The sequence below is a fragment of the Poeciliopsis prolifica genome, unplaced genomic scaffold (assembly GCF_027474105.1).
Source record: "Poeciliopsis prolifica strain line A6 unplaced genomic scaffold, Auburn_PproV2 SCAFFOLD006, whole genome shotgun sequence".
Lineage (NCBI taxonomy): Eukaryota > Metazoa > Chordata > Actinopteri > Cyprinodontiformes > Poeciliidae > Poeciliopsis > Poeciliopsis prolifica.
The window spans coordinates 6994624-7019172 of NW_026562381.1; the positions used below are offsets into that span (position 1 = coordinate 6994624).

General features: G+C 36.5%; 1 protein-coding gene across 1 annotated transcript; it reads right to left on the minus strand.

Annotated features, from left to right (window-relative positions):
• Positions 1 to 256: 256 nt before the first annotated feature.
• LOC129360424 (dihydropteridine reductase-like) lies at positions 257 to 9987 on the minus strand. The gene is made up of 7 exons (XM_055030630.1): positions 9799 to 9987; positions 9607 to 9699; positions 7638 to 7734; positions 7043 to 7183; positions 5234 to 5342; positions 3385 to 3468; positions 257 to 1203 (listed from the first exon to the last, which is right to left on the minus strand). Exons 1-7 carry the CDS (start codon positions 9877 to 9879, stop codon positions 1101 to 1103), a joined length of 708 nt encoding a protein of 235 aa, XP_054886605.1. The 5' UTR covers positions 9880 to 9987; the 3' UTR covers positions 257 to 1100.
• Between the last annotated feature and the right edge of the window lie 14562 nt (positions 9988 to 24549).

Sequence of the window (24549 nt, forward strand, 5' to 3'; positions counted from 1 at the left end):
GCGAGATTAATTTCTCTCCCCTGAATAAATCCACTTGGATAGTTCATGCTACTGCAGTAAAAATAATGTATTTTAAGGCTTTTTACACAACTTCCCAGGGTTAAGCATTTTTTTATGGTATATTTTTGATTTACTTGTCTGGGACCAGCTTTTTGAAAAGTACTATATTACCTTATAGAGATTCATGTAAAAAACACAGATGCGAGTCATGAAATCTCTTTTGTTCAAAGACCTAAAAAAGATTTTTGAGAAAGAATTTTAAGTTTTTAACCAGTTTATTGTGAATTTTCAGTTACAAGACAACACTTAGAAAACTCACAAGGATCAGAGCATCTTTTCCACCAATGACATAAGGGACACTTTGAATCTCAAAAGCTACATAGAAAATAAGGCCACTCCACTTTTACAGGTATTGTTCATCTGGAAGCAGATGGCTTTGAGTTTGTCTGGTCGGACAGGATTTACAGTAAAGAGTGTGAACTAATGGCTCCAGACCCCTCCCATGTAACAGTGGAAAGACAAGAACACACACATTTAGAAGAGAGTGGGGATTACAGTGAAATTCTCCTGAATTTTCAGCATTTTTAAAACTGTTTCGACATCCGTTGCAGGTAAATTCGAACAGTAAGACTTCACAGACGTCCCCCATCCCCTCATCCAGCCTCCCCAAATGAGCCTCAAGTATATGACTATGTAATAATGTAATATATCTAATTTAGCACAATTTCACATCACTGCTCCTCTAAATGAAATTGAATACTCTGATTAAGTCTTGATGGTTCATTGGTCAACACTGCCTTTCCATTACTGCAGATTAATACAGTTGGATCGCCTGTTATAGATGAACAGTAGATGGCGCTGTGTGGCTATATTTGTAAAGGACACCCTCTCCCATCTCTTCCTTCACATTAAACCCATGAGGCCATCTACTGTGTGTCATTTTCTCTCCTCATTATGCCCTCACATTCTCCTCCCTCCTCCTGCTCTTCTGTCTGCAGTTATTGTGCTGCTGCTCCTCATTTCAGCATCCACACTGTCCTTGTTACCTCTCTCCCTACGCTACCAATCCCACCACTACCTCCACAGTTCTGCCCTGTCCTCTACTGAGCGGCCACAGCTTGAGTTTCTCCTCCGGAGGTCAGAAGCTGCATCAGGCTTCCTGAAGCGGGTCGGTTCTCCCCTGTGGCCCAGCCAAAGAACATTCTGCCGGAAAATAAAGAAATAAATAAAAGTTTGCTGGAGCAGTCAAGGCACTAAAACAATAATTTATGAGTTACATGTTTGGTTTTATGAGACATCCTCCTGTCAACATGCAATTTACTGAAATTCCTGGAAAGTTTGACACAAAATTATATGAATCTTATTTTGTTATAGCAGACTTTACCCATGAATTTCTTTTACATGGTTTGTTCTAAAGTGAGCATTTTCATCAGGTCTCATATTGTGCTTAGATAAGTGAATTTGCACACATATGTATTATTTAGCGATGGACAAATAAATCTGCCAGTGACCACAATCTGGTCATTTTACACTCGACTGGCTCCGATCGCTGACCAGCCAGACGGAAAATAAAAATCCAATTTTTCCACACGATCACTGAATTCACTGTAAAAAACAACCAGATTGCTACAAATGATGACTGAGATAAGTGACGATTGTTCCAGAACAGACAGGCTGCTTAAGGCACTTTAGCAGTTAAAATATACAAATAATTTATCACACAGCAGCAAATTTTGGCAGTAAAATGGTGTTATATAAATAACTGCTCTCAGGTGTTATCGGTGAAATGTGACCAGAAGCAACAACAGATCAACACTTTCCTGCGTCATCTCCGGTCATGGAGATTGCTTCTATTTTGGTCCTGGATAGACAATCATCTGTTTCCTCAGAGATTATCAAAGTGAATCCAATCCCATCTAATCTCCCTTTGCTCAACACAGATCACCCCTTACACCTCCCCACATCCAAAACCAAACATGACATTTAGTCACAATTGTGTACATCTTACTTAGTCATAATCTTAAAACGAGAGGAAATTATGTACTCAGACAATTTATTTCTACCCTTCCTCTAAACAGTTTAACTCCCTCCACAGCTAACATTCAAGTTTAGCATTCAATCAACAGAGGGATGATGAAATTTTAAGAACATTGCTCTCAGTTGATGTAAACAAACAGAAGACAATTACATTCTGATTTTAAATGCATCCTCATAAAATTATGTTGTGATGTTCTGCACCAAATATAACAACATCACAGACCAATTTGATTCGGAGTCATTTGGTGGGATTTATTTATGGAATCTCCATTACAAAGACATGTATTAATAGATGAGGCGCAATCTGTTATATAACAGAATTGCGGTGTTATGTCATGGGAGAGGATGTTTGTTACCAATTTCTTTCAGACATGCTGGATTTTTCCAAAAAAGAAATAAAAAGAGGAAAAAAAGTGATGTCTAAGCCTGAATTTATACTACATGTGGTTCTGCTGCAAATGTCCCGAGAAGCATGTGAGATTGCAATGATACAAAGGAAGGATGCTGTCATATAAAATACTGTCATTCCCAACTCCCAAAATTAACTTTTTTCATCCACTGCTCTCTCATATTGCCTGAATGGCCGATGCTTCTACAACAATTTGAGCAAGAGAAATTGACTTTATAGGTGTCAGAATAAAATGTTTTGTTTGTATTATGTGTTATATGCATAGCAATAAATGATGTATTTTGACATAATAGGTTTAAATATGCCCATATATTCATTAACATTGCAAGGATTTTGAGAAAATGCCATCTTTGTGAGTTCTTTTTAAAATATGGATGCTGTGCTCATGCATTTTCCTGGTAGCTATTGATCTACCTGAGCACATTCTCAGGTAAAATGTTTGAGATTTAAAGTATCAAAGCTGAACACAAAATCAAAACAATGTCCCCGAGTCTTAAAGATCCTCTAGGGTTGACACTGACGTGGCAGGAAGAAATGTAATTTTCGTGCCCATAGCTGCCCTGATGCAACAGAATATGAATCAGACACATGAGGCCATGTTTGAGCTGTCAGCAACAGGGGCCACTGACATCAAAGCCATGCAAAGGAGCTTAGCTGAACCTGAATAATATAATAATTTAAAGATGGAGGCTTTTCTGAAGGTCGAATAAAGTCTACTCTTTTCATCTTAGTCTGATCATGCAGGTTATTTTATCATTTTAATGGAAATCAATGGTCATGTTACTCATTAAAAACTTTATATTCCAAACTCAGACAAACGTTTAGTACAGGAGTACATGGAGAAATGGAGCAACTTTGAATCAAATCAACTTTTAAAGAAACATACATACATACCAACTGTAAAATGAAACTAAAAACCCAGCCCATCTGGTACCTACTCTGCAATGTATTCCAGCGGCGTCCACGAGCTGTAGTCTGCATCAGGCATGAACTTCCTGTTCATTGGTGTATCCAAGGTAACGCTGCCAAATGAAGCCAGATAACAGTCAGGGTGAGTAGCTGCATCAGAGCAGCAGAGAGGAAATGGCGCTGGCAGCATCTCCACATAAATATCATACAGTGTTCTGGAGTGTCAGGTTCTCAAGTCTGTCTCCGAGTCAACGCCGTGTGTGTAGGCTGCATACATCCACAAGACATGTTTTAAAGTCAGGTTACAGGAGAGGTAGTTCAGCTTTCCTAGACATATGATGGAATCCACTTAACATGTGCAATTTGACATAAAAGTATTACATCTGATTTAATGGATTTTTTTTCTAAAAAAGAAATTTCAAATGACAGAAAATGTTTTCAGAAAGTACCTTTTTTTCTCAATCATCTCTTCTGTGAATTGAATGACGGAGTACTTGGGCCAGACAACAAGAATTTTTGTGCAATTGCAACAAAATGGCCATTATGACAGAAAAAAAAAGACAATTTTTACCAGAAGAGCAAAACGCTTCTAGTGTTATCAAGATCTGACATGAGCAGTTTAATCCATGTGGTTTGCTCAATTTTTCTGCTGCTGAAATTTGATGTTGATAAAATATCCTTATCTGTAAAAAAGAAAAAAAATGCTCAACATTCAACATTTAAATTTATTTCTTAAGAATGATCAATTTCTTTCTCCTAATATTACAATTGTATTCTCGTAATAAAAAAAAAAAAATCATAGCCTGGGCCTAATATGCAAATTTCAAATAAATAGAGGTTTTAAAGCGTATTAGTCAAACAAGATGTCAACCCTGGGAGCTCTGACATCACTCTATGGAATTGCACAGAGTGTATTGATGGGGAGAAAAAAGATCCAGATTTTTCAAAAACTAAATAATCACAATCCAAAATTTCAAGAGTCAATTTATTGGCCACTACTAATATAAATATGTGAAGTCTTTAAACAGAGAAGGCATGAAAGAAACAACAGAGTTCAGCCTTATTGTTGCCTGGTTCTTTTCGTCCACTAAAAGACATCAAACTAGGATTAAAAAGAAGGATCTCGGAGAAGGTAATGTCAAACTGACAATTTGAATGATTCTAGAATATAAAAGTCAACAAATGTTACAACAAATAATAAAAAGAGGGCTATAGAAGAAATCCAAGTCATAGCTAATGCTAAACAGATGTGACTAAATGCTGACGCCTGTGTGGCCTCAGGGTGGGAGATTAAAATGCAACCAAAGAGAGAGCAGGAACTAGATCCACCCCTAAAAGGACTGTTCTCACAATGACTTGCTCCAAGTAAATAGTTATGACCTGTGCTGCTCATTCAGCAATAGCAGATCATCTGTGTAATCAGATTCGTGATCTGATATTAGCATCCTTAATTATCTTTTGTCTCATTTTCACACTTCAATATCCAACATAGTAAGTGGCACAGCTTATTTTCCAGCACACCTACATCGATCTATCCACACAACAGCTGTGTTCATCTAAATAAGAACAGAGCAAAGATGACGGAGCTGACGCAAATAAGCACAGAATCAATCAACCATATAAACAGCTTTAACCATGACATGGAAATATTAGAAATATCTCATAAAAAATAATATTTAAAATTTGTGGATATTATTCTGCTCCACCACATTATCAGATTTGAATTAATAGCAGTTGCACTGTAAATATTTAATGATCTAACATCCAGAGTTTATTTACTCTGTAAATTATATATTTTTTAGAACTGATCATCTGTCACTGTAGATATTACACACAACAAAAGAAAAAAAAAATCGACCTTTTTGTTTCAGTACTTACGGTAGGATAGCAACAGCTGCCGCTCCTGCCGGCATGCCGCTGTTCTTTGCTGCCAGACTCTGACACAGTTGGTGGATGGCAGCTTTGGCCATGCCGTAGCCCATCATACCTGAAGAGTAAAGATCATCAGGTATCATCCTGGTATTAGGGACCACAACTGCCCACATATTGTTGAAATACACAAATACTTGAAATCCCCCCCAAAATGCTTATAATTGCTGTTGGCTGTGTAATGTGGTTGAAGGTAGTACAAATTCTACATAATGTTATCTGTTAGGCTAATGAAAAAGTATTTTAGACCAAACAAAATTTCATCTGTTAAGGTTTGTCTTTTTATTTATTTTTTTAAATCTTCCACATCTGGAACTTGTCAGTGCCTCTTCTCACAACCTCTAAACAGGAATGTCAAGCATCTGCTACCCCCCTCAACCATCCTGAGAGGCTTACAAACCACTGACCAATAGGAACCAGGGGCGGCTGCAAATTTTGTTTTCCCCAAAAGAGAAAAACCTAAACCAATTCAAAATGGTAGAAGTTAGCAGTATCAGCAATGGGGTCGTTTTCCTGCTTTCATCTGCACAGGAAGCCGAGGTTTAGCCTCTGGGTCCAGACATGTCACCTGTGTTTGACAGTGTTCAATACCAAAAGGGGCCCATGCAGTTTAATTCATTTAGCCTCTGAAGCAGCCTCACTGTAACCTTGTTTACGGACCGCAGTAGTTGAAGTTCAGAAACTCCAGTCCTTAATAAACACAAACTATAATTTTATTTCCTTAGATTGCAGCCAGGTTTTGCATTTGATTCAAGCATTGCAGCAAAAACAAATCAACAAATTTCAGACAGTGGCTCTAAAGGTTTTAAGTTTGAAAAGAGTAACTTCCAAAACTCCCTCTTTTGCTTGTTACAGTTTATTCTTAGAGGAAAACTAATCCATAAAGTTAAATTCAGAACATTTAGTCCTCCTTAATGCATCTCTTTTTGGGAGCAGGATAAGCAGACACAAATAATTCAGTGCATTTGATCAAAACAACTTGGAAGATAATGTAATTATAACCTCAACAAGAACAGATTTTTCTTGTACATTTTAAAGAAATTTTAAATAAGCCTTTGTCTGTTTCAGTGTGGGTAACACACTCCATCCATGTGAGCAAACACTGCTGAGTCATTCTCCTCCTTAAAGCAGCAGCCAATGAAAGCTCAGCTCAGTGGGGAGTGCTGACCTGGAGCTCTGAACAGCTAATGTTGGATTTGAAGAAGACATAACTCCTCCAGACTGAAGGCTCTCCGGCCGGCTAGTGGCAGAGCAACCGGTCTGATGTTGCACCATAAAGATAAAAACAGTCACTGATACATGAGGCAACTGAAATACTAAAGTACATTAAAATGAAACTTTCAGTTTTAATTAAAAATACATGTCATATTGAGAAAATATGTAATGATATTGGTGGATACTGCTACAACAATATGACTTTGAATACATAACTATGTACTTAAGAATAAATAATGCCTTTCTGGTTTGAGTTTAAAGTAAAAACACTTTAGATAATGAATATTCTGTGCAGCTCAACAACCTCCTCCCCATTTAGTTTTGAAAAATGCTTATGTTATGTTAAAAAAGTGTCAAATATAAATATGTTTAGAAATTTGTATTTCACTACATTTCCCTTTAGCTAATGATTCCAGGGTTAACCTTTCCTTCTTCTCAGCTTAGTGCATCAGTTTCCTGGACAAAGCTTCGTTCTTTGATGCGTTGCACAAACAAACCAGGTCACCGCCTTTTTATGATGAAAGCAATAAAAGTGTCTCCCACCTCCAGTGCCTGATTGAGCAGCTTTTGCTCCTGCCAAGGTAAGCAGACCCCCAGATTTCAGATGGCGAGCAGCGAGGTGGCTGGAGATGGTTGACGTCCACACGCTTTGTTTCCACATCAAATCAGAGTTCTTGAAAAAATCTGAAGGACAGTAACAGAAAATATTAGACTGCACAAAATTAAAATATATTTTTCTTTTTTTTTATTGACACTACAAAAATTTAGAAAGCATAAAGTTCAAACTTTAACAGGAAACATTTGGTTGCATAGACACAATATGAATCTGAAGTTTACCGAACGGGTAAAACGCAAAATGTTCCAATGTTTAATCGTCATTTCATAATAATGTTGGTCATCTTATCTCACTTTCCAGGGATTTTAATCTCTTCAATTCTCGTGTTGGTAATAAATGCAGGTAATTAAGCAGCTGAATAAAACTTCAAAGAACTGAGCATCATCTCATTTGCAATTTACATCTTTTTTCTAGTTAAACTAAAATTCTAAGTGTTTCACAAGACTTAAATGCAGCCATTAAAATTGAAGAAAGGTTGGCTGATGATTAATGTTGAAACAAATAAAAGGTTTGCACTCTGACCTTTGGAACTGCAGTTCCCTCCAGCCCATCCTCCTGCCACACACAGGATCGCATCCACTTTGCTTTCCCCCAGCAGCTGGGCCACATCTGCCGTCACCTGCATATAAAAACGCTTTTCATGAATCCGCCAGGCTTGCAAACCAGCTGAATGGCATTTAAATGTCAGCAATGATTCTGTTCGCTCTGCAGTTGGAAGCTTATCGCTTCAGCACAACAACCAAAGCAAAGATCAGAAAACAGGCTTCACATTAACCATTATGATGAAGCTTCACTGAAGTGTTTCAGGATTTCAGAATGGTGCCGCCAGGTTATTAATAACTTAAAACAAATGCAGGGCATTTAGCATTGACATGAAAAAAAAATCCTATTATGATGAAGTTTGTTTTTTTTTTGGGTGAAAACCCATCAAGTCTAATTAATGACATCTGAAAACCCAAAAGACTCACACTGCAATAGTTCTTTTACCATTTTCCCCTCTGTCTGCTCCTGAGAGTATCAATAACTTTAGAACATGGTGAAATGTAAATGTGGGCAGTAAAGTGATCTAAGAGAAATAAATGCCTCATATTTCTTTATGTGGCTGGTATCCTGAAGAACCTCATTTAAAACTGGTATTAGGGACCACAGCTGCCCACATATTGTTGAAATACACAAATACTTCAAACCCCCCTAAAAATGCTTATAGCTGCTTATATTATAGTTAGTGCAAACAACAAATATGTCTTAATATGCCTTAACAGAACAGTGAAAAGTGTCTTGGCACAACCACAGAAGCCATCATCTATGGTCTTCCTTATTCTTGTCACTGACTGGAGTTACAACCAATCCACGCCAAGAGACATAAATGGATTGGGAGCTTTGTAACACCAGCCAATGGGGTAGCACTGTGCCTATATATTTCAGCTTCAGAAGCTGCAATGTTTTTCAAATATTTTTAATATGCTCTATGAAAAAATCTGAGTGAGAAAAGTGTCTGCAAATAAGTGAATCTGTGAGCACTGCATGTGACCTGTATTTGTATTTGTGTGGCTATGCTTGCTGCGACATACAGTCACAATGTTGGTATGAGGCCCAAGATTACTTTTTCAAAAAGTTGTGGTCAAAGGTAAAAAAATAAATAAATAAATTAGCTTAATTTTGCCATAAGACGGTCTTACAAAAAGATTAAAATTGTTGCTTGTAGACTTCTCTTTTTCTTCATAAAGTTATAATTACCTGAGAAGACCCTGCATTATCGTCCTGCTGCTGGCCTCTGGTCTACTTTCTCCTCCCTGACTCTTTATTCTCTCTACTGTGACAAAGATTTATTTTAAATATGTGGAAAGCAACACTGAACAATTTCTGTAAATTAAGTTTATTCCTGGTATTAACCAACTAGCAAGTGATATAAAACAAGTAACAACAACATTAGTATTCTTGTTGACAAGCTTAATATGATATAGTTGCATGGACTAAGCTCTTCACAATAGTTTGCTGGATTTTTGGCCCATTCCTCTTGATGAATTGGTGCAACTGACTCAGATTGTAAATTAATATGCATTTGTGCATAAAAAAAATAAATAAAAATTGTCTTGGAAAATTCCATGAGATTATTTATACTTGTGGTGACATGGTGCTACATAAATTGATTTGAATTCAACTAGTGCGATTAATTAAATAAACTGTTAAAAAGTGTTATACATTTGTAAAAACATCCTTGAATTCACTTATCAGTCTTATTACTTTGCAAACGGCCAAATCACCGAAGTAGAAAAAGTCTTCATTTTGTAATGCGACTTGAACGCAACACTTAAACACATTTTCAAAGCAATGCATAACTAACTGAATTCAACATGCACAAACTCATGTGATCGCATGGATACCACATGAGTAAATGTAACACTTCAGCCCAGGTTCGTCACGTTCTCAGCTACCTGTTAAGAGACATTTAGGGAGACGGAGCAGCGAATGACACCTGGCTGAAGCTCACCTGTCCTGCCTGCTCGGTGAAAGATTCCGTCAACTTCACAATTACGTTTTCATTCGCCTCCTCATTAGCAGCGATGTCGACGCTGGCGACCCACTGCTCCACAAACACAGACAAAATACAGACGGATATTCACTGTTAGCTTTGGACTCGGCAGAGGTTAGCATGCAGCTAGCGTTAGCTCCCAGCACTTACCCATCCCTTAGATTTAAAATGCTGAACACACTTCGAGCCCAGAGCGCCTCTCCCTCCGTACACGATGACCCGGTTCGCCATGTCTTCTTTAGTAGGACAGAGAGCGGTGGAGCCGCAGAGCTGCAGCTGAAATATTCACAGCGGACAGCAGCAGCAGGAGGAAGAGGAGGAGGAGGAGGAGAAGGAGGCGTCGAGCAACAAGTTACAGAGCGGCGTTCAAAGACTCCCGGAAATACAACAATCACGTAGATTTTGGCAAATACTCTAACTTTAAAACCTTGAAACAGTTTTGTTCAACCATTTGGTGCTCCCTGTTTATAAAGTTAGGCACTAATCAAACTTATTTATTTCAGCTTTCCAAAAACGTATTGCTAATGAATAATGAATTAACTGAGTTTAGTGAATCACTTGCTTTTGTGAGCAAATGATTCAGTCACTTTTCCAAATGACTTAGTTGGTTTGAATATTTTTTCCCCTTGTTACAGAAAATGTTATTTAGAAAACTGATTTTTGTATTTATTTAGGTTTTCTTTTACTGATAATAAAATTTTGTTTGATGATTTGAAACATTAAAGTCTGACAAGACTCCAAAAATAGAAGAAATTGAAGAAACCTGTACTTTTTTACAGCAATACAAGGAAGTAAAACACTTATGCAGTAAAGTTTACATATAAGTTTATCAACAAACTTGGATCTGCTCAGCAATTGATTCATGTACATTTAAATGAGTTGGCCAGGAAGTGCTAATTGTTAAATATTATGGATTGCAGAAAGAAGGTTTGTGTAGTACAGAAATCAGAGCAGCAGCAACATTCCTTTACAATTAAAACTAACTAATGTCATACAGTTTGCAGGTCTTCAGATCCCTTAGTTTTTATACTGTGAGCACTAGGTGCTGCTATAAGACTGTTTTTGATGATGCACCAGTGCGCTTCATCTGCATGCCCATTATGTTGCTGCTCTATTATCTGTACCACTACAAGTCTGGCATCAACACACTCTTGATGCTCATGAATAATGTAGATAGGCTGGCCTTGGTTTCCTTGTCAAGTAGTGAAGCAACTGATATGTCACTTTCAATTGGATTTGACACACACTTCTGCAGAAGGAATAAATAGGTATTTTGCCCATTTTGACACATACCTAATGAAACACAGTGTGAAAAAAAACAAATACACGCTTGTTCCTGGATTGTAAACAAATATATTAGCTCATTTCTTCCTTCCAGTCGCCTGATCATTCAAAGAAATGCATGAAAGCACTCTTGACTTCCCATTCCCATTGGGTATCCTATGGCCATCTGCTTGTTTTTTCTTTTTTCAGAGGATCCCTTGTCTGACTTTTACTCACTGTGGCCGATTTGGTAGTTTTCTGAAACATTTGTGGAGCAAAATTAAATAGGCCATTTTATTGAAGGATCTATATTCTTCTGAGAATATAGACATTCAAGGAACTTCTCATCCATTTTCATCCAGCTTATATTAAGATATTCTTCTCAACTGCATATAAACTGTCTTGAGGAGAGTGAGGAAAAAAATAATCAATGCCATTATGTTTTTACCATACCACACAAAAACTAAACTGAACTGTTTTATGAGTTCTCTGTTGGAAGTGATAACAATAACTCACCCAATATACAGTACACATATGGAGCAGCTGGCAGATGGACGAGCTTTGGAGGTCCTGTGGGGGACAACCACAAGAGAAAACAAATTTAAAGCTCTGAGAATAAAACTATAATACTCATGAGTCATATCTTTCAAGCCACAACCGAATCACCAGCTAATTGGGGAAAAAGGACAATTTGTTTACTTCTTTCATGAGAATGCTCTGCTCCACTAGGTTATTAATGGAGGATCGTTATGTGTTATTTGTATTTTGCCTATTTTGTAAGTTTCTACAGTGATAATTCTAGACTTTTGCACATTTGAAAACACATTAAAGCACCTAGCGCAGACTTAATTTAGCAGGTCTACTGAGATCTTTAGCAGAATTAATGTAAGAACCGGCTTGTGGATGAGAACATGTTCCATTGACTGGCACCACACATCTGGTGCCTATCTTCAGGTGTCACTGGTTGAGAGGTGAGGTTTGCATTGGAAGTCTCCAGTCCATCACAAGACATCATAGACACAGTACAGATGCACACTGATGATGCCTGATGGAAATTTAGAAACTAGTTTATCTTTATAATCACATTTTTGGACAATGAATTAGGAATTTGTATTGTATTATATTACATTATATTATTATTATTATTATTATACAGTTCTTTGGAATCTTAAATCTCAAATTAACATCAGTCTTATTTTGAAAACATCTCTAATGAAGGTATTATTATTATTTTATACATATTACTTAAAAAAATAATTAAGTGAATTTAAAATGTACTCCTTTTATCTTGGAAAAACTGGACTTAAAATCTAGCTGTATAATTTTGCATGTAGGCTGAAACTTTAATTTTTCTCTTCTTATCAAACAACAACACAACCTGTTCGGAGACAATTACTGTGTGAGAACTAAGGGGCTGTCTGGGGCCCCCAGCCGGCCTGGGGACTCTAAGCATCTGCTTCATTTACTTCTGGTTTAGCATATTAGATATATTTTCATGTCATATTGTAGTTATTGTTTAAGATGGGTATATCACAATTTAAGATACATCAACAATAAAAAGTTCTGCAGTGCAGAGGTAAAAAGAATATACTGCATTATATTCCTCTCGGCTTGAGCAAACCCTCTTCTAAATTCTCTCTGACGGGATCCAATCAGAGGAGAGGAGCAAGTCTTTTTTTTTTTCAAAGTAAGGGTAAATGTATGTTCTTATCTCCTCTACTCCTGTCTGGATGGCTGGAGGTTGTTTCCTTAAAATTTACAGCTCTAATATCACGGTGTCACTTACTCCCTGATACCAGGCAGAATAAGTTATGAGCAAACGCTGCTGCCTCTTTTTGACATCAGCTACCTGTAGGAGAATGATGTGATACATCAACGTTCATAATACTTGTTCTTTGATGGAACGGCTCACATCTTTGGATAACATCAGATCATCAGGAGTGAAAAAGCTCTGAGTCATAAAAGCAAGTTGTTCAAGCCCCCCCCCCCCTCCAAGTCTCAGCTCTTTTAAATGTATTATTTTAACCTTGTGTATTTTAAAAGACATGTGATCATTTTATAATGAGTGAAAAAAACAAAGAAAAAAAATTAAAAGAATAGAATTAGAATACAAATATGTAGCAGATACCAAAGAAACTGTGGTAGTAGATGATTGTAATGTGTGATATACAGATGTTCATCCGTCCGTCTATCTGTCCGTCCATTTTCTCTCCACACTTGTCCCTAGCTGGGTCAGAAGTGGTGCTGGTGCCTATCTCCAGCCAGACATTTCAGGCAAAAGGCGATATGGATGTTGTACTGTACTATTAATGTCATTTTCTTTGTATTTATCTGCAATTGTTTTTGCTGACTGCAAAGCAAATTGGCCCTTGGGAAGAACAAAGTTGATCTATTCTAATCTAACATGAATAAGTTGTCAGCCTGTAGTCAGGTTTGTTCGGTTAATACCCACTGCTCATTGAAATGTATTTTGCATATTAAACTGTAATTATTTTTAACATTTTAAAAGATTCTGTAATGGTATTTTAGTTAGTTGATCTGATTTGTCTGTCAGAAAGAGTTGGTAATATTATTTTCAAATTCCCATATAGCTGTTAGAATAACTGATAATTACAATGTTCTAGGAGGAATAAAGATTCAGTTTTCTTAAATGTCAACATGACCAAAGCAGCTCATTTTGTAATTTATCTGCCATAAGGGTAGAATATATTACAAGAAGAGAGAAGAAAATCATATGCTATTTTTTTTGTTGTTAATTAGCAATAATTAACAATATTATGCTATTCCCTGCATGTCCAAACTGTGATCTCCAGCATCCCAAACCCCCATCCACAATTTACAAATAGAGTGAATATGCCCCTCAAGAACATAGACTAAGATCTTTACAGACAAATAAAATTTTCATTGATGACACTTTGATAAAATGGCAAGCAGTCCCAAACCAAAAAGAAAGGAGGATAATCACCCACCCGAAAATTTGGAAAATATTTACCTTTCACTTAATACGGTAGCAGGGAAAGAACATGTCTAGATTTTGTATTAAAAATAATTTTAAGATCTCTTTTAATAAAAATGCCTTTAGAGAAATTCACCAAGCTATGCAATCTTCTCTATATTTTTGCAACTATTTTGCTTCATTTCAGCAATGGATTCACTGTGTAGATTACATTAAATACACACTGGAGGGTCCCATCCATTAGGGCCAGCAGATGAAAGCAGTTTCATATGTATTTTTGCATAAGCCATAGACAAGGCAGGTAAAAGAGATCAAAGACATGGAGAAAAAGATTTTAATTGAAGCTGTCAGAACAACATCTGACTGCAGGAACCGTTCTGTGCTATTTGATCCAGGCGATGGCAAAAAACAATGCTGGATTCCTATGATTAAATTATTCAGAGCGAAAAAGCATTGTGTGAAGTAAAATATTTAATACAGGGCCAGAAAAATGTCTCTGTGTTCCTCCAACTCCACACAAACAAATGCCATGGCCCTTCTATTAGAAAATAGGGCTAAGCATCAGGAGAAATGGCCTAAACGGCCTGAATCCAATTTTTCAAATACATAAATTTGGAGACATAAAATTTACAATAAACTTAGAAATTTTCCAGATTACATAAATTTAATCTAATCAAAAGAGAAAAAAAAGCAATTTGATGCTTTCATATGAATTAAACTGCTCTCAATACAAGTGAGCTAATGTGTTTGGCTTTTCTTCTATTTGACCTTTGACATTTCAGTGCTAAATCAAAATCAAATCAAATTTGATTTGTTTTGCACATTTCAGCAGCAAAGCATTTCAAAGTGCTTTACATCATAAACACAAAAACACAAAGTCATGCAACATAGAATAAACAATACATTGTATTACATTTCAAATACAATTCTAAACAGGTGTGTTTTTAGTTGAGATTTAAAGGAAGTCAGGGTTTCTGCTGTTTTACAGTTTTCTGGAAGTTTGTTCCAAATATTTGGTGCAGAGATGCTGGAAGCTGCTTGTCCTCTCTTGGTTCTGGTTCTGGGGATGCAAAGCTATTCAATGCCAACTCAAAGTTTCACACCAGCTTTTTGTAGTTAAAAATAATGTAGTTCAATTATGTCTTTGTGGAAAAGTTTCAAAAATATATTTTTTAATGATTTACAAAAAAACACCTTTTCATAGTTCCATATTAAAGCACCTGAGCCCTGCTACCTGTAAAGATATTCTCTGCATATTAGGATAAAATGCTGAAGTGGAAAATTTATGCTGTGCAGAAATTCTGCAGCTGTGAATAAAGTCATAACTCATGCATTTCTATGCATATATTACTCGCTTTATCTACGGCAGTAGGGTGATACAGAAAAAAAAGAATCAGATAAGAACCTCATTATGAGATATGTCAGCATAAGATTTATTTGAGTGAAACAAAAACAATCCTTCAAATAAAAAACAAGAATTTGATTCACAAATTAAGACACAATTCACCATCAAGTTCTTAATCCATAGGAATAAATACTTTTAGGGTATAGGAACTTTTTATTGTAACCAGATACATTTTTTCAAAGCATGATGATACACACTTGCTTATTTAGATGTAGAGATTAAACTTTGTTGGCAGTCTAGTGAAATCCATAAAAATCAAAACAAAACAAGCCTACCAATCATATACATGTTTACTTTTGTCCATGCCCTGTCACTCCGTGTCTTCGTAATAGTTAGTGTGTTTTACTTCTTTGGACTAGGGTTTAATTTTTGTAATGACAGAGGAAAGCAGTAACTACAGCCAGTAAAGTCCTGAGCATTCATTTAAATGGCATTTCACATTCATTCTTAACAATACAAAAATTATTTTTGTTGATCAAAAGCATCCTCTCTTTACTGCTTTTACACCTCAGGTAGTAGGTACTGCTACTCCGCAATAAGAACTATGAAAAAAAATTAACGTAATTAGCTCCTTTGAAGCAACATGTTTTCATATTTTCCATTATATGATCATTATAACAATGTCTGTTTTTCTTATGAGGAACTGTTTTCATCAATCTTTTATTTATCATGGTATTTTTCTAAATTCACAAAGTCCTGTTGCAATTATGGCATGGTGTACATTGCAGGCCAGAAGTCTTTACTTTTTCTGCTGTTCAGTATGTTTGGATGAAAGTTGTGTTTTATTGGTGTAGTTACTTATTATTCTGATATGAGCTTATATAAAATATCATGTGTCATACTCAATGAGTAAAATGGGATTTTAGGGTTCATGTTATCATAGTTAATAAAGTAATACAGAAAAATCTTAAAAATATAGTATTTGTGAGACATTGGAAGGTGGAAACAAATAGTATGACCGCTGTGTATTCAAGGCAAAAGAAAAGAACATTGATGAATGTCTTTATACTGTTAAAAGGAGTATTTACAACAGTAAAATCAATATTTAAAGATTAAAACATAATCTCCTGCTCCTTTAAAGCACAATTTGTTGTCTCAATGAATGGGAAATATTAATTATTTTAACAATGAGCTACCTTTCTAGCTTACTTTTCAAAGGCCTGGTGTGAGAATTGCAGGCTGATCTACCCTCTCGTTTAACTGATAAGACTAAGGTAGCTCGAGATTTATCAGTTGAATCTTTGCAACTGATAAAATCTGTTGGTTGTTTGGGTCTCCGACTGTGTCTGCGATCACATCCAGTCAAAGTGTTTAACTGATTCTCTGAATATTGACAGAGGAAATAGTTGAATCATTCTCCCAAGGGCTCTTTCTTTCTCTCTCATGGAGTTTGATGTTTTCCAGGCAGAAATTCTCTGCAGCTTTTTCATTCAAACCCAAGTTGTGTCAAGTACCACTTTTTTGCCATTTGAAATCCCTGCATCAATGTGACAGTTTCTTAACAGGCACTTGGAGAGTTTTGGGATGGTGTGAATTTGTTGATTGCAGTGCTTTGTGACTAGTAAATCTGTTGGGTAACAGAGGGACTTATAGTGGTTTTCTAATGGCCACTAATTATTGAAGGGGGCAGCAGTAGTGAATAGAGAAAGATAATAGGAACCTAGTGGTTGGATGACTTTCTGATTGAACTTCAGGTCAGAACCACATTTAGTTAGAGCCAAATAATACAACAAATGTATTGATGCAAAGACTTAAAACTGATACCAAATGAAAACAGAAGGAAAAGAAAACTGACCTCAGAAAATGTACAGACTCATCCAGACATGGACCTGTTGTGTGTTTCAAGGTATTTGGAGTTATTTAAAAACATTTGTTTCACAACAGCCAAACTGTATCATTTTTAGCCAAAGTTATTTAACTGACCCATAGGGGTAACTTGAGACCCTTAAAGTGAAAGAAAGTATGGTTATTAAACTATTAAGATTTTTATCTTAAATAATCTGTGTATATGAGAACATTTTTTGTTAGAATCAAACTTGCTCTGTGTAAGTTGAGCAAAAGAAAAAATCTACATTTATTTTGGTTTCTAAATTTGCTGTAACTGAAAATTGAGTGTTAATCATTCATTTCCTTCAGTCAGTCAACACTAGATGGCCCCATGAGTCTTTCACAAAAACAATCTAATCCTATGGTGTTTTGCTCACTTTGTGCATATGTATTACTCTGACAACAATAAATACATGTTCTTCTTTTGACAGCACATCATTTTGATGCAAATTAGCAGATTCTAAATATTTATTTGAAAAACAACTGTGAACATTGTGCTAATGTAAAGTCAACTCATAAAAGAAAAAAGTTAATGCGAGATGTCTATGTAAAGCAGACCCAGTATGAGTTCAGAAAACAAAACCTGTGCATTGTGGCCCAGTTGATGTAAACAGAGAGGATTAGATATGAAGCTTGAGGGGTGTAATGGCTCAGATCTCACAGCACTTCTCTCTGAAGTGGATTATGAAGCTGATATTGATGTCAGGAGTTTACTTGAGGGCAGGAGATGGTAGAAATAGAAGGTATCGGGTAATCTGAAGGTAGACAGAGGATGAAGCATTGGCAACTGGTGCAGGATAAAAGTACATCTAGCCTGGAGAAAGACTTAAGATCAGTGCAGAGAAGCAATAAAATGATAGTGTGATATAATAGCGACTGTTGGGAGCTGGAGAAGAGGTTTTCACATGAGGGTGAAGCTGTGATTAGAGGAAGATTGGAGTTAAAATCCCAGGGAATCCCTGGCGTGTGCAGGTCCTTATTGAAGTCTTAGTTTCTCGGATGTGGGAAACAATCAAAATGGAGCTGAGGAAGGAAGACGCAGGAGTGGGAATAGTGCATCTGTTCTGGGGACTCTGGGATAAATGATGGAAAAGAGCCTGGTGGTAGAATCACGGTTCTAACCTCTCGTTTAACTGATAAAACTAATGTAGCTTGACATTAGCCTCCTCACCTTTATGTTTTTTTTTTTAATTTGGGTTTGTAAGTAAAACATAACATTTTTGGAACAAGTACTTTCTGTTTGCTAGATTAACTATTTTATTTTCATTTACAAAACTTTGGTATGGTTGATTTTCCCTTAATATTTAAAGTAATTACACAAGTTTCTGCTTAGATAAATGTACTGTGGCGTTACTGTGTTCACCACAGTAACACATTGTATGTGTGGGATAAAGGGCAATGGGATGAAAACATGGTAATAAAGGATCTTTTTCTTCTGGCACAATTCATTGATGCAGAACCCACTTAGTGAAAATATATAACATTTTTGTTTTAGTAAATATGTTTGTAATGGCTGTATGGCATAAAATTCAAACCAGGTGTTTGCAACAACAAAAGTAATTTGCACATAGAAAAAAAATCCAAACAAATTTATTATATTTTGGAATGACTCAGACAACACAAATTGAACATAGAAAGTTAGACCTAAATGGCAGCTTGTTAAAAGGCTTTGTATTACCAAGAAGTATGCATGCCGTGATGGGTGAAAGCAAAGACCACTCTTAATACTTCTGAAACACAGAAGGAACTGTTTACAGACATATTTCTAGATGTCTGCATGGTTCCATGTGCAACAGGATTTCTGACAAATGAGTTGAAAGAAAATTCAGAAGAGTTGTCCAACATCCAAGAACCACTTGCAGTAAGTTCCAGGCAGATTTTGGATTATCATAGACAGAGAAGTTTGGAGGTGGGAAAATTTTTTACCACATTCCTGCTGACTACATACTAAGGAAGTAAGACCAAGTACAGACGTGTTCCAAGACATACTTGGTAAGAACCAGAAACTGTAACGAAACACCCAGACAATGAAACATTTAGATAGTTTTGGAGAAAGATTATATACCTGCTAGCACAGGAGGTATCATACATTTTCCAGGCACATAGTGCCTTTTCATATATACAGTGTATATTTTATAGCTGTATCTGACGCCTTGAAATTGGCCTCTGTCTCTTTAAGAGCCTCCAGAAAACAGCATAGCGTTTGGGAAATAAGTGGTGCATTGTATGAGCAAGCGTTAGGGCGCCCCTGAATGGCAGCCATGGGAGATTTAAAGATTTCTTAAACATGCATTCATGAGTCAAAACAACACTTCATGTTAGAAAAACATATCATCTTAAAAAGCTCAAACAATGTCAACTTTGCATCACCACACCCTTTTAAATCAAATGAAAAAGCTACAAAAAGAACTGAATGCAAGTGCTTAGAGGAGAATAAATGAATTAAAATCACATCTGAATCCATGAGTCTAATTTCTGCCGATAGGAAACGTCTTGACTAAAAAGCTTTTTTCTGGCAACCGCTTAATAAACCTAAATAATTCATTCTATGCCATTCCAAATTATTACATTTAATTTCAGTTATGGAGTTATGTTGATTTCTTTCACTGTGTGCTTTACTGGCATCTTATCTGACATCTGCTTTAATATATTCCATGTCTGTGGTTTCCATAGAAATATAATTACTGAGAAAAAAGATCTATGTTTCAATTTATTCTCTTGACAATTTTAATGTATGGGCTTTAAAATTTAATATGCAAGATTCTAGCTCTCAATGATAAAAACACAAAGAACATGTGAGCTGCAGCAAAACCCAAAGAAATTAATTGTGATGTACATTTAGTCATGAGTAGGATACAAATGGAGCTTAACAAACAAAGGATTCTAACTGATAAACCAAGATTTTATGTTCATTTTGTGGTTCTTTACAGAGTCAGTCACAATAAAAAAGATAACACCAGCTAAATATTGATATATGACATTTACAGGGGAAAAAAAATCACAACAGCTTTGATGACTGAGGTGTGCTTTACATTGTAGCCTGGGTTCGAGGTTGCTGCATTAATGTCTGTCAGATATCCTCATTACTCCAGGTGCAGGGAGAAGTATTATCTTCAGGAAACAGAGGCATGGTTAGCGCTAATGTGACAAATGTTACACAGGTTTACTCAGTTTTCTTCAAGGTTATTTGCACCAATGGCATGAATAATTTGAATAAGCTCTGATGGACCTTTTACTCTACCTGAGCAAAAAAGGAAAACAAACCCACAAAAACAACAGACTGACAAAGCAAACAACCAGCTGGCAAAGGTGTTGGAAGAATTATCAGCTGAAAAGGCAGGTACACTGATCACCTCTGGGTGTCCTGTGGTGTCTGGCAACGTGCCTTTGGGTCCTCAGGGTTGCCAGGTGGGGCCTCAGTCAGTCTGGTTTGCGCGGCTGCATCCTGCAGATGCATGATAAGTTTGGGATCTGGGGACCTTCGAGTCAACGCCTTGGGCTTTGTTGTTGTGCAGCTTGAGCTGACTTTGGCCAGCTTTTGTGGTGTGGGCTGCAAACCTGATGCTGCTGCAGGAGGCTGGCTGATGCTATTTGGAGCTCTCCTTGATCTTTAACAAGGTAGAGTGTGTTAGGCAAACATCCACATGACTGCCAGCTGGACAGTGCATTGTAATGAGAGGATCAGCTTCACCTGTCAATGGTCTTGATGTGTGTGCACGGCTGATTCGCGTATTTCTCTCTGCAGCTGAAGGACAAAGGGGGAAAAAAACAGACCAAAATAGAGTTAGATTGTAAAAATTCTTTATTTTTGGCAGATCTGACTGGCTGTTCCTCAGTTTCAGTGCAGATTGTGTGTGTTAGACAGAATCTAACGTCTGGAGATACGCTGGAGTGGCAGCTGGGTGGAGAACACAGAAGGGAGGAGATGAGGGACGTAGAGCGCTTACAGCAGAGTGAGTTACAAAGACATGTTGACATTTTATTAATGTCTGTTTGTGAGGACATCAAAACAACATGTATAGATTACCCCCCTTCCTCACCTCAAAACCATCAAAAGCTTAATATGGGTTTATTGTACAATGCTATTGTTTCTCCAGTTGTTGCATGTTAAACTAAACATGAATGACATGCTTGAATAAATTGCAAATTAATTGATTTTTAAAAAAGCACTGCTTTTTTTCTTGGGGAAATAACTGGAAAGAGATTAAAAAGCTTCTGTTTGTGAAATCAAACACATTTTCAATACTTAAAAAAATACACTGTTACCTTATTTTTGCATTCTACAGTCTTCTTGCAAGCTTAGAATGGGTCACAGTGATCAGAGTTTAGTCACACACTGACATGACACTGAACCAGATATCAGCCGCATTCATTTGTTTGCTGTAATCTGCAAAGGATTATAAGAATAACAATGCACCATCAGAAACATGAATATCACATGTTGCAAATGTGAAAAACATGCACATTTCAGATTGTAGCTCATGTTATTTAACAGTCTATATGTTATCCAGTCTCTAATACAGCAGCCTGAAATGTGAGAAAGAGTGGAAAAGATTTTCTAGTGGCAATCTCTGGGTTCTAACAGATGAAATTTCAAAGCAACCCTAGAACTGGAGAAGAAATATTACAAATAAGTAGATGTTTTTAATGCACTTGTCTATTAGGATGCTCAGAAAATCAGCATTTGATGAAGTGATCAAAGGGCCAAAGAAAAACATTAAGTTTATTGTTTTAATTATCAAATAATAAGAAGCTTTTCTCAAATTAAAAACACCTGAGAATCAGCTCAGGAAGGCATTTCTAAATTATAAAGTGAAGCTGCAGATTCAGTGGAATTGCGCTTCCCTTGAACTGAATTATTTATTGAAAATAAAAAAGACAGAAATCAAAGTTAAAGAACATTATTTCAAAATATTGAAGAAACACCTAAAGACATCAGTTAGGAAGTTAAACTCAGTCCCAATGGGTCTTCCAAATGAACAATAACCCTCTGCAGACAAAGTGGTTGCAAAGTAGCTTGAGGACAACAATGCCAGTGTTTTGATGTTGCCGTCACAAAGTCCTGATCTCAATCCAATGAAGAAATAATTTTGGTCTTTCTAACTGATCTAAAACAAAAGAAGATGGATTGATCTAACTTCAGACATTGAGAAAAATATTTATGTGTTGTTTTACTTAGTGTATGTGAACTACTGTATATATATTGATTCTGGTACCTTTTGGTCTAAAATTAAAATTAACCAACAGAGTGATGTTGGTTATTTGAAAGGAAGGGCGTGGGCATAAATTCCTTTTTCTACGATTTTTTGAAATGACAAAATTCAAAACACATACTGTTCTTTAGTTAAACAGAAATAATATTTTAGTTTGTTATTAAATGCTTTTTGAAAAGGCTGCCTCAGTCTTTTGATGGCCTCAATTATGGACAAGCATTCATTGCATAAACTATAGGATCAGAATAAAGCAACCATGGAATCAAAACCAAATTAAAACTTTCTCACTAACCTTTCGCTTTTACACTCATTACTGCTGTAAGTTGAAAAAACACATTGTTTGAAAGAACCTATTTAAATATGCTATTATCAGCACAGAAACAACAAGTTATTCAGACCTCTACAGTATTATTCTTTAAAATGTTATATTTTAATAAAAGAAACTTCTTGAAAACAGCCAGGTACAACATCATCTCCTCCTCTTTTGTCTGGTCTTACAAGAGTATCAGTTGTTGCAGACAAGAGCCCACCTCAACCGCAAAACAAAATTAAGTCCATGCTGTAGAGCAAGAGCTGCCATGTTCACTTGCTTTGCATAATGAGATGTGATCATGAAATGGACAGAATGCAGGAACGCATAAATCATAGCAGAATATAGAAAGTCGTGATTAGATTGTTCAAAAGCCACACAGCGTATTGAGATACATTGACCAGAAGTACAAAATGAAAATCGGGCCTTGTGGGTCCTCTAGATAATCTTATGTCAAATAAAAGGAAATAGCCTAATCAACCTAAAAGAAGCGCAAACAATAAATAACTTCAACTGAAAGATGGAGTCAATCACGTGTGTGAGTGTTTACACAGTAATGACTTGTTTGAAGAGTTTCCTCCAGGTTTCAGAGCTCATCATAGCTCTGCTGAAAGTCGAATGATATTCTCATGGCCCCAGATCATAGACTTGTGTCTGTTCTGGTTTTGTTAGATCTCAGGGCTGGTTCTGATCCAGACAATCACAATATTCTCACACAAGGCTTGATCATGTTGTAGGTATCTAAGCAACAGTGACAGGCTGGTTTAAGTCAGATTTTTGTCCTACAGATTCCAGTTTGTTCATGTAAATGATATTTCTTCTTCACAATCAGGGGTTACTTGTGGAGTTCCACAGGGTTCAGTGTTTGAGACATGTGAAGTAGATTTTTCTTTAAAGAGAAAATCTTTTATTTGCATCATACAGTAGCATAGTCAAGATGTTTTTTTCATGCAGCTGCAGAGGGTGTACAAACTAATTGAACAAGATGTGTCTGTTGGAGTTTCCCAGACAGGTTATTTGGGAACTTGCTGTTTTTCCCGTGGCCTTCCCTGCATGGAGATAGAGTGTTTAGTTTTCGCATCCCATAGACATGATAGTGAATGAGCGTGCAAGGTTGAACTGTTCTGTCTGTTTCCCTTTGTTTCTTTTGTTTGGTCTTAGATTGAGTCTCTGCCTCTGTTAGCAGAAAGAGTTGAATAAAGCAACTATGCAACTCTGAGTTTGTTAGAGCAGAATGATTTGGGCCTAATGCAGTGTATTTTTGCTCTCCATCTGCAGATGTATTAAAGATTGTTTTTGCTCCCTGACTTTGTCTGGACCTCAGTCTCTGAAATATGCACTTCACAGGCAATTATTTTTTATTATAAATATACTTCCGGTTGGTAAAATCATCAAATAGCATGGGATACATTTCTTGTGCTATGTTGAGGATAGCCAGCTAAATTTATCCATAAATCCAATCAGTTCAGCATGTCTTAAAGATATTAAAAACTGCATGAATTTGAATGGATTTTCTGCTTTTAAATTTTAACACAACAGAAGTTGTTGTCCAGATATCATGGCATTAAATTTACCTCTGATAATAAAGCAAAGAACCTCTGTCTTATTTTTGAGCAGGACATATCATTTTAATCCTATATTGAACAGGTTTGAGTATGAAGTGCTCTAGAATTTCCTGGCAAAAGCTGCTTTCACTATGGACTTTGAAAAACCCAGTGAACCGACACCAGCAGGTGGCGTGGCACCTCAAACCATCACTGATTGTGGAAGCGGCACAATGGACATAACACAAATGGATTCTGTGCCTTTCTACTCTTCCTTGAGATTTTGAACCTTAATTCTGAATGAAATAAAACTTTATTGTCATAGTTTCCAGTGACTCTTGATGTCCTGCCTCCACCCTCAACCCACTTCTTGTAAAGCTCCT